General features: G+C 50.4%; 1 protein-coding gene across 3 annotated transcripts in view; it reads left to right on the forward strand.

Annotated features, from left to right (window-relative positions):
• Positions 1 to 10,881, forward strand: part of Smurf1 (SMAD specific E3 ubiquitin protein ligase 1) — a 78,486-nt gene extending 67,605 nt beyond the window's left edge. For 2 of the 3 annotated variants that reach the window (XM_055598533.1, XM_055598535.1), the window contains exons 11-18: positions 326 to 429; positions 3,509 to 3,623; positions 5,035 to 5,213; positions 6,121 to 6,258; positions 7,252 to 7,372; positions 8,119 to 8,320; positions 9,678 to 9,762; positions 10,528 to 10,881. In XM_055598533.1, coding sequence (XP_055454508.1) covers positions 326 to 429; positions 3,509 to 3,623; positions 5,035 to 5,213; positions 6,121 to 6,258; positions 7,252 to 7,372; positions 8,119 to 8,320; positions 9,678 to 9,762; positions 10,528 to 10,627 — 1,044 coding nt within the window. In that variant the 3' untranslated portion in view covers positions 10,628 to 10,881. The remainder of the gene's footprint in view (positions 1 to 325; positions 430 to 3,508; positions 3,624 to 5,034; positions 5,214 to 6,120; positions 6,259 to 7,251; positions 7,373 to 8,118; positions 8,321 to 9,677; positions 9,763 to 10,527) is intronic. The other variant, XM_055598534.1, reaches the window with a different exon arrangement.
• Positions 10,882 to 11,102: the final 221 nt, after the last annotated feature.

The raw sequence follows: 11,102 nt of genomic DNA on the forward strand, positions 1-11,102 counted from the left end.
CCAGTGAGGGTCTGGGGTGTGGCTCAGTGGTAGAGCCCCTGCCTAGAATCCTCAATGAGGGGCTGGGGTGTGGCTCAGTGGTAGAGCACCTGCCTAGAATCCCCAGTGAGGGGCTGGAGTATGGCTCAGTGGTAGAGCACCTGCCTAGAATCCCCCAGTGAGGGGCTGGGGTGAGGCTCAGTGGTAGAGCCCCTGCCTAGAATGCCCCAGTGAGGGGCTCACTTGCAACACTTGTCTAGCATGTGAAGGACCTGAGTTCCAGCCATTCCATTCTCAGCCCATTCAAACAAAATCTTCTCTCTGAACCCATGGCTTTGATATGTAGGAGTCGTATCGCCAGATCATGAAGATGAGGCCAAAAGACCTGAAGAAGCGCCTGATGGTGAAGTTCCGAGGGGAAGAAGGTTTGGACTATGGCGGAGTGGCACGGTGAGCCACTAATTCACCCCCTTTCCCCACAGAGTCTCAGGTCTCTGCAGCTACATTTCAGAGAGGCTGCTTGCCCCTCACTTTCCAAGTGTCCCAGTGGGGCATACCCTGCTCCGCTGTGCCAGCATGCCCATGGCACCCAGGCTCCTGCTGATTTGAGCTGCTGATATCACCAGTTAGGAAATGTATAGTCATCACTTTGTTTACTTGGCATAGTCAGAATTACACTCTTAAGCATACTCCTTCTTCACGTCATGTGTCTGAACACAAAACCCCAGGGGCCACTCAACTAAACATGGAGGCAGCATGGGGGCAGGACACACATGTAAATCGTACTTGTACCAGGGAATTTCACAAGATGCCGGCATTCTGGTTGTTTCATCAAAGTAACTTTAAGAAGAATAATGAAAGCCTGTCCAGCTGCTTTCACTTTTGAGACAAGGGCTTCTTAACTCTTAGAGTTTGTTCTAAGAGCCACCTGTTATCATCCAGGTGGCCAAGTTGAGGCTGATACCTCCTGATTTAGGGATCTGGTTACGAACACGGACTCTGGGCAGTAGTAGGGGAAGGGCTGAACCTTTGCTCTAACACTGGGCTCTCTCCAGTTCTCCCTGTCTGTCCCCTGAGCTCCACTGAAACATTTAATGTTTGGGTGTTTTGACTGCATGTTTGTCTATGCACCATGGACATGCAGTACCCACAGAGGCCAGAAGAGGACTGGAGTTACAGATGGTTGTGAGCTGCCATGTGCGTGCTGGAAATCAAACTCAAGTAAACTTCAAGAGCAGTCAGTTCTCTTAACCAGTGAGCCATCTCTGCAGCCTTTCTACTTTAATTACAGAATACTGTTTAGCCTTTCAGACTTCAATTTGTCTGTGGATTCTATTTTTTCTCTTTCCTCCATACTTCTTCCTTCCCATTTCCCTGCCCCAGAATTGACTATATAGCATAGGGTGGTCTAAAACAAAGTAATGCTTCTGCCTCAGCCTCTTGAGTGCTGGAATTACATATGTGAACCTCCACACCGGCTCCTTTTTAGACCAGGCTTTGCCTTCCTTGCTCAGGACAGCATCTTGCAGGTTGTCTGTGGTGTGGCTTCCAGCCTGGGTGTCAGTGTGAGCTTCGTCTGCTTCTGGGTCAGACCCTGGATGCTGGGATTCCAGCCTCTTCTTTCTCGGTTTCTCTCTTGTGGAACAGTTGTGCCGTGTAATTTTTCTTCTGCCTGTGTACCTAACAGCTACATACAGAGCTTTGTCTGGCTCACAGTCAGATCTGTCTCTGGATGGCTCTGATACCAAGCTCGCACCTTTGTAAATACCTGCTGTACACATGAGCCTCACTTCCTCCCAGCTCCTCCATCTGAGGGCTTCCTCCTCATTTCCCATCTCTTTCCTTTTTCCATCTCTCCTTTCTGCAGGGTTTCCTTACCTTATCTTCCAGTGCTTGGTGAGGGAGGGAGGGTGTTTTAAGTTGCTATATAACACACTAATTCATTGAATTCCGTTGTAATCAAGTATAAAATGAACTAAATGCATTTAATGGGTAATGAAGTCTTCTCTGGAGAGCCTCCCACCAGCTACCCCCACCAGCTACCCTGTGTTCTGTAGGGCCTGCATTGATTACTAGTCATCAGATCTGGGGACTCTGCCGTGACCTCGGTGCCAGGTGCAGGTGCACGCCATAGCATGTTCTCAGCCCCCACCCTCTGTCCTTTTAAGGAGGGGCCAAATGCTTAGAGAATTGCACAAGAAGCAGGGAAGCACACTTATGGTGCACAAGTCCAAGGAAGTCCCCTGGCCCTCCAGAAGTCCAGATGGGAGAGCATCATGTCTGTATCTCTCATATATTTTCATCACTGTCTTTGATTTTTTTTTTTTTTTTTTTATCTGTGCTACCCTCTGCTAACCTGCCTCCTTTCTGTTTGAAAGTGTAAGAAGCTCCACAATAAAGTCTGTGGCTGTTGTCTGTCCATTGGGCAGGTGCTTTGCCTCTGGTACCTGCAGGATTGACCTCATGCCATTCATAGCAGGCTGCCTAACAGCTCCACCACAGCCCTTTATTCTGTTTCCAGCAGAAGTGGTTATTGTGTTTGGTTGCTTTTGGTTTGGATTTTTTTTTTTTTAATAGTAAAGTAATTCAAGCCTTAAAGGAATTCGGAAAATAAATTAACCAGTGTATTGTATTCCTGCCAGATTTCTAAAACTAATGTTTTAGATCCATCTAGTTGGCTTTTGTTTTGTTTTTCACATTATACAGTGATGAATGGGCTGCAGAGATGGCTCAGTCTGTAAAGCTTGCCCTGAAAGTGTAATGACCTGAGTTCAAGCCTCAGAAGCCACATAAAAGCCCAGCACAGGGCATGTGCCGTAAGTCTGCAGCTAGGGAGGTGAGACAGGAAGATATCCGGGGTCACTGGTCAGCCTGCCTCAAAAAATAAGCTAGAAAGCAATCCAGGAAAACATATCAGCTCAACCTCTGCCCTTCACGTGAACCCATTCACATAAACATGTACACATACAAACAGAATTTTAAAAGTCAAAGTGGTCCATGCTTATGGTCAAAGTAAGAATTCAACTTGAAACTAGAAAGGCAGATTTATTCATAAAGTCTTTCTGCTTCCCTGGAGCTTGAAATGTTCACCTATCAAAGTCTTTACTATAGGATGCTTTGAAACTGGAATGGGCAGTGGTGGTGTAGGTCTTTGATCCCAGCACTTAGGAGGCAGAAGCAGGCGGATCTGTGAGTTTGAGACCAGCCTGGTCTACAGAGGGAGTTTAGGACAGCCAGTGATACACAGAGAAACCTTGTCTCAGAGAAAAGAAAAAAAGAAAAGAAACTGGCACTGGAGAGGTGGCTCAGCAGTTAAGAGTACATGCTGCTCCTGGAAGGACCTGACCTTGGTTCCTAGCACCCACATGGCACTTTACATCCTCCTGAAACTTCAGTGCCAGGGGAATCTGGTGCCCTCTCCTGGCCTCCTTAGGCACTGCATGCACTCGGCATATACTTACACATACCTTTAAAAAATTCTGAAAACAATACTGTCAGCACATGTGAGCTGTGTTGTTATTGCTCGCAGGGAGTGGCTCTATTTATTGTGCCATGAAATGTTGAATCCGTATTATGGACTCTTCCAGTATTCCACGGACAATATTTACACATTGCAAATCAACCCGGATTCTTCCATCAACCCTGTGAGTATTACATGAGGAGTTGAGGAATCAAGCTGGAGTTTCTAAGGCAAATCTGGATTCCACCAGTTCTTGGTGACTTAGACATGATGCTGAGAACTCAGGGGAGGGATGGGGAGCACCGACTTGCTAGACCTGATTCCATTCTGGATTCCAGCCAAGTTTAGATCAGGGGCCTGCTGTCTGTAGCGAGGGGCTGTGGATCTGAGCTGCTCTGTCCCCGAGCACTGAGGGGGACATATCATGTTCTTGGTTTGGTGGCATATCATGTTCTTGCCAAGTCCACACTCAGATCAAAATTGGAAAAGTTCCATAATTAGCTCTTTGGGCCACAAATGCGAACATTGAGCACGAGGTAGGTATAAGACAGCCGCTGTGGAGGACTTCTGTAGGACCATATCTGGTGTGAAAAGGCCACAGAGTTGAAATGAGGGACTAGCTCTACTAGAGAATTGAAATGTGAATAAACCCGTGTTTGGGAAACGCTCAGCCGTGCAAGCACGACGACCTGAGTCAGATTGTAGAACCCACATAGAAAGAAAGCCAGATGTGGCTGGGCCCGGTGGTGCTTGCTTTAATCCCAGCACAGGGGAGGCAGTGGCGAGCGGTCTCTGTGAGTTAGAGGCCAGCATGGTCTACAGAGTGAGTTAAAGGACAGTCAGGGCTATGCAGAGAGACCCTGTCTTAAAACACCAAACAACAACAACAACAAAAATCCCAGAAGCCAGGCATGATAGCGTGTGCCCTAGGGAGGTATAAGTGGGTGCCCCCTGGAGCTCGACGGTTGGCCAGCCTGACCTGTAGACCCAGGTTTGCTGAGAGACCCTGCTTTCAAAGCAGTAGGCAGACCAGAGGGATAAAGGTGAGCTTGTGCTTTGCACTTACACGTAAACCACACACACACAGTGTGGATACGCCTTTACCCATCCTGGAAGGTCAATTCTGGCAAGTTTTCTGAGGTGACTGTAATTCAGAGCTGGAGGCAGAAACATGAGCCTTCCCTATTATACACCAGAAGCACCCCAGTTGAGGAAGAGGAGACAAACCTTCTCACATTGTTGGAGAAGACTCCACACTTGCATTTTGTACCAGGCCCCTGCAAGTTAAAAGGGTCCTCAGGGAGAGATAGTGACTCACACACAGAGGGAGAGGCCAGGGTATGGTGGCACATGCCTGTCATCCCAGGACTCTGAAGGCTGAGGCAGGAGGATTGCCATTACAGTCCCACCTGAGTTAGACGGGAGTGAACCTGCATCTAAATGGCAGACTTACCCTGTCTGGCCATGGGTGGGTGGTGGGCAGCTGAGGACATATGTGTCTTGTTACTTCCAGAGGCAGAGGCAGTCCGGGAAGTGGGCCTCCACCCTTGCAGCTCACCTCCTAATGACTTGCTGTTCTCTGGCGCCCCCTATAGGACCATCTGTCTTACTTCCACTTTGTGGGTCGCATCATGGGTCTGGCTGTGTTCCATGGACATTACATAAACGGGGGATTCACAGTCCCCTTCTACAAGCAGCTCCTGGGAAAACCCATCCAGCTGTCGGATCTGGAGTCAGTGGACCCAGAACTGCACAAGAGCTTGGTGTGGATTCTGTAAGTCTCGTCAGTCCTGTTCCACAGCTCCAGAGCTCGCAATGTGTTTGTTGTGTGTGCACATGCTTTTCAGGGAATAGAGTGAAACTAAAGCGAGTAAAACAACTAACTGTAACAACAACGTTGGGTTGCAAGTACAGACTAACAAGACAGATGTAACAGAAGTTAATTGACTTACACTCTTCATGGTGCTTAGCAGGTTTCTTTTCACAAAACTGGTTTGTTTTACTGCTTATTAAGGTTTGATTAGAAATGCCAGTGACCCCCACCAGTGTTGGGGGGGCACACAAGAAATCAACCCTATCGTTTCTCAGGTGATCTGTAGAAGGCAAGAAAAAGTATCAAAAGCAAATTTAATATTTAGTTATCTTTGCTTTAGAGTTAGCCAGAATGCTTTAAGGGTGGCAAGGACATGAACTATAGATTTGGTGAAAGACCCAGGCCCTGACAAGTCTGGGAAGCTGCCGTGTGGAGTCTAGCCCAAGGGCTTCTTCTCCACTATGCAAGGGCCATGGGGGAGTGAGGGTTTCCTTGTGGGGGTCTGTCGCTCCACTTGTCAAGAAGTAGGGCAGATAAAAAGTCAGTCTGACATTTCCAGTGCTTTTTTTTGTTTGTTTGTTTTGGTTTTTTTTTTTTTTGGTGGGAGCAGAGGCTGTCTTGAGAAGAAAGAGGCCTTATTTTCTTGGCTTGTGTCCTTTTGAATCAGCTGTCTCTTCACAGGCCTCCTCCCAGACTCAGCCCTCAGAGCAATTATGCCTCATACCCCGTGGTGTCACAGGATGATTGAATGGGAATCACAAAGTCAGGGACAGAACCTGAACTATGCCTGCCAGCTATCCAGCACAGCCCTCTGCAGCCCTCCAGGACTCCCTGGCAGAAGCCTAACCAGCCTTTGCTGTGTCCACAGAGAGAATGACATCACACCAGTGCTGGACCATACCTTCTGCGTGGAGCACAATGCTTTCGGGCGGATCCTTCAGCATGAACTGAAACCTAATGGCAGAAATGTGCCCGTCACTGAAGAGAATAAGAAGGAATACGTCCGGTAATATGCTGGGCTGGCCTTAGTGGTAGCCTGGAACAAGCAGAAGGTGCTGTCAGAGGCACCTGTTGTAGAGACACCATGTGACATCCCAGCTCTGGGTGCGAGGTGGCAAGCCAGGGTCCACAGCAGAGGCTGCCAGGGTGTCCAAGGAGTCCACTACAGCGCCCCAGCGCCAACCTGAGGGACAGTTAGATGCACTGGCCATTCAGAGCTGTAGGTGTGCCTTGCAGATCCAATTTGAAATCTTGGCAGTTCTGGCAGGTCTCACCAATCCCTCTTGGACTTTAGTAGAAACCAGAATGCCGGAACTGGTTTGTTTTAACTGCTATAAAGGCTGGGTATAGCTTGGTGTGGGGGGCAGACCTGTACTTCCAGCACTTGGGAGGCTGACACAGGAGTTCCAGGCCATTCTGGGCTACATACTGAGTTCAATCCTAGCCTGGGCTACAGAGATCCTTTCTTCAGGGGATGGGGAGAAGGGAAGAGACAGATAAAGCCAGGTGGGGTGAGACAGACCTTAATCCCAAGGCTCAGAAGCTAGAAATTAGTGGGATTCCAGGCCAGCCTCTATGAGATCAAGTTCAAGACTAGGCTGGGTTACATGAAACCTTGTCTCAAAAGTGGCTGGAGTGATGCCTCAGTGGTTAAGAGCACTTGCTGCTCTTCCAGAGGACCAGCACCCACATGGTAGCTCACAACTGCAACTTCAATTTGAGTGAAGTCACCTGCTCTGGCCTCCATCAGCACCAGGCACACACATGATACAGACATGCAGGGAAAACATGCACATGCTTAAAAATAATAATTAATAATAATTGAAGATGAGACCAGACCAGCAAACTAAGAGCTCCTGGGAGGGGGGGAGAAGGCTGGAGTCCACTCAGCAGGCTCTGACATTAACCTCACATTTGCCGTCATAGCTGCAGCCGCTGCGGGGACAGTGCTTTCATGGTCTCTTCCCAGTTACTTCCATTGTGTGGCTTTTCCTTTCAGGTTGTATGTAAACTGGAGGTTTATGAGAGGAATTGAAGCCCAGTTCCTAGCGCTTCAGAAAGGGTTTAATGAGCTCATTCCCCAACACTTACTGAAACCGTTTGACCAGAAGGAACTGGAGGTGAGTGCTGGGAGGCCTCCTCAGGCCCCAGACAGGCAGTCCTTGGAGCAATAGGCTTGATGGGGAGGGAGACTGAGGGCACCTGAACTGCCTTGTACACAGTTCTGTCTGTGCCCCAGCCAGCAATTAATGACTGAATCTGCAGGAATAGTTCCAGATGATGTCTGTGCCTTAGGTTTTTGGGATTTCTAGCCCATGCCCTGGACTAGGCCTCCCTCAACCCAGTTCTCTGCTCCCACTCTGGCTATTAATAGACTAAGGACATGTCATTGTCAGGGACTTGGACAGTGACTCATTCATCCCTTGCCAGCTCTGCCTGGTGCCAAGTAGCCTAAGCCTTCCAGATTGTTCTCATAGCCATCTGCCCACTGTGAGACTGAGGGCTTTGGAGTGGAGTCTCTGTGTGAGGCAGTGAATCTTCAGCAAGCTTTTAAACAAGTGGAGAGTATGTGCCATGCCCCCTCACTCCACATGACCTGTGGAATTCTCTCCCTGTCGGCCATTCCCAGTCCCTCTTCTCTCCCTGTCGGTCTCTCCCAGTCCCAGTCCCCGGTGCAGAGCAAACTCACACCTGAGGTTTTGGGTTGTCGGCCTTGTGTAGCTGTGTGTCAGACAGTGGGCAGCCCAGGGGCGGCTGATTGGCTTTGGGAGTTGGACGGTCAGCATTTGTTGAGGGTTAGGGGTCGTAGGGCAGGAGCAGTGTCTTAGGCATTTTAGATGTAACCCAGCCCGATGCCCTTCCCCAGCTGATAATAGGTGGGCTGGATAAGATAGACCTGAACGACTGGAAGTCAAACACGCGGCTGAAGCACTGTGTGGCAGATAGCAACATCGTCAGGTGGTTCTGGCAGGCGGTGGAGACCTTCGATGAGGAGAGGAGGGCCAGGCTCCTGCAATTCGTGACCGGATCCACACGAGTTCCTCTCCAAGGCTTCAAGGCTCTGCAAGGTGACTGACAGTGGAGTCAGGACCATTCCCTGAGATGCTTAACTGGTGTGCTCTGTCCTAGGCTTCAGAAGCAAGACCTGAAATGTGGCCATCCCGCTAGAGAATGATGGTGGCCAGTGTTCTCATAACAAATATGTAGACTGGAGTGCCTGGCAGGTTGGGGGGGTTCACACCGGTGCCCCCTGTGGGCCTATGGATCCCACGTTCTAAAAAACCAGGAGCAGCAGGGCTACCGGTAGTCTCGTATTCACAACCCAAAGTGGGTGTGCCCTCAGCCTTGTTGAGCAGACAACCTAAGAGCAACCTGTAGTGGTGGTGGCGGCGGTCAGTGGAGGAGGCCGGGCTAGCACAGTAGAACTGCTGCACGTGTGGAGCCTTCACTGCCCTCAAGGGACGGAATCCACCTTGATGCAGGCCTGCAGGCGGCTCTGCAGAAGTAACAGGGTTCCCCACCGAGCACCCTGAACTCTGGAGGCCCTACCTCCCAGCACAGGCTGCTGGTAACTGACTAAGCCTGAGCTTACTGCTTCCCCACACCGAGTGGGTGGGCGGAGCGAGGCGTGCTGCCCCTCCTACCTCATGGTTCACTACAGCACGCTGAAGGCGTGGGATTTATTCTCTGCCTGCTAAGGACAAAACACAGGTGTTCAGTAGTAAGCTGTGTAGGGGTTCAGATTTTTGTGATCCCACTCCCTTCTCTCCTTACCTCACCTCTTCTTCCTCACTCCTGGCCTGCTTACCAAATGTTCCCATTGAGAAAAACCCTTCTGTCACAAGGCTTTTACTAACATTCTCCAAGGCCAGACAGGGGCTTGGGTGTGACCCATGGATAGGACAGAGTCCCCATCTAGTCCTAGAGTGGCTGGTCCCATGAGTTGGGGGGGGATGAATGCTGCTTAGAGCAAGGCATTCAACTGAAGGCACACAAAGCCAGGTGCTGAGTGACAGCGAGGGGTTGCTCTTCCCCGCCCAGTAGGCTACATGGCCAAGGAGACAAGGCCCCCACACTGCCCTTCTACACAGTGCCACAGCAGCCCTTTCTCCTGCCTCAGCACTGCCAGCCATGGCCCGCAGAGAGGAGTGTGTAACACACCTGTCAGCACAGTACAGACACTGGCTTCTGTAGCTACAGCTGCAGCAGGCTAGGAAACGCCATGAGCGTCCAGGAGGACCAGCATAGAGAATAGGGACAAGCCAGTTTCTGCCTCCGCTACCACAAAGAGGTCCCCGGGTGGCCATATGTAGGGTCTGTAAGCTCCTGGGCTTCAGAAATGAGTCACCCTGCCCCAGGGCCTCCTGACCGGGCACTTGCAGGCTTTGTCTCTGAAGTGCATTAACTAGAATGTTGTCTTGTAAGGCTCTACAGGCGCGGCAGGGCCCCGACTGTTCACCATCCACCTGATAGACGCCAACACAGACAACCTACCCAAGGCCCATACCTGGTAAGCTCTGCCACTGTGGCGTCATGTGTCCTTTGCGTCGTCTCCCGGAGAGCTCAGATCACACTCTAGGGTCATGCAAGCCCTCCTTGAGTCAGCAGGTCCCATTGTGTCACTGCTTTGGGAACAGGATTGTGTCATGATGCACAGCAGCTAAAGCTATGGCGCCCATCACCTGGACTGTACCCTGAAGGCTCACGGATGTCCCTTAGTTGCGTGTGTGCGTGAGTGCATGTCTGTGCATGAGCCCAGCAGAAAGGGGCAATCATCTTCTGATACGTGGCTGCACTTTTGTGTTTCTTGGTTTTTAAAATTACTATGAGGCAATAGATGTGTCTCTACACAAATACTTGGAATGAGTTTCCCTGTGTAAGACTTATGTGGGACATCTGGTATCCATCTCCTCTTTCTAGGATTTGGTGTTCTCTCACTCGAGACCCAGCATGCTCTAGTAGAGGACTGACCAGCCCCTCAGTAGGTAGCAGGAGACCTGATGCAGGTCACAGGCCCACCACAGGTTCTTCCTGGTGTGGAGAAGTCACACCCAGACACAGAGCAATGCTCAGGAAGTATGCAAGCTCGCATTTTGAGTTTGTAGATCTTGAGATTTTGCTGTGGGTAATTGGAAGAAACAAAAACAAAGCAAACAAGAACTTGTGTTGAAAGCTGAAGCTTTCCCAGGGGGAGCTGAGACGGCACATCCTGGCCCATTGTGCTTACCTTCAGCGTGTCCCCAGCAGTGACTCTGCTTCTTTCGTCCTTTCCCAGCTTTAACCGGATCGACATCCCACCCTATGAGTCCTATGAGAAGCTCTATGAGAAGCTGCTGACGGCAGTGGAGGAGACCTGTGGCTTTGCTGTGGAGTGACGGGAAGCCAGAGGTCGCAGAGTCTCACTCACAACCACCAGACCCAAAGTCTATGGCGTCTGCACGCCTCCCGCATGGCGGGCTGAGGCCTGAGATTCCAGAAACCCGAGGGAAAAGGCTCGTCTCCCTCCTTCTTTGGGGAGGGCAGGCCAAGGGACTTTCATAGGTGGCTCCCACTCATTATCCCTCCTTTATTATAGTTCGCCCACCCTTCCATCGCCCATCCAATAAAACGCAGCCAGGTTTCACCCTCAGCCTCCTTGGCATGGTGGGAAGGCTGTGGTGTCTCTGGAAGCATTGACCATGATCAGGACCAAGCTGGGCCCCTGAGGGTTTGCATGGTCTCTGCACCAGCTCTTCCCTCTCTGTGTAGCCTCAAGGCCCCTTTTCAAGGTCAGCAGCTGCCGATAGCTTACCAAGCTCAAGTTCTGGGTGTCACAGGCTAATAGCCTGTTCTAGGTAGCAGGTGGATTTC

The sequence above is a fragment of the Psammomys obesus genome, unplaced genomic scaffold (genome assembly GCF_907164565.1).
Source record: "Psammomys obesus unplaced genomic scaffold, mPsaObe1.curated_primary_1811, whole genome shotgun sequence".
NCBI lineage: Eukaryota > Metazoa > Chordata > Mammalia > Rodentia > Muridae > Psammomys > Psammomys obesus.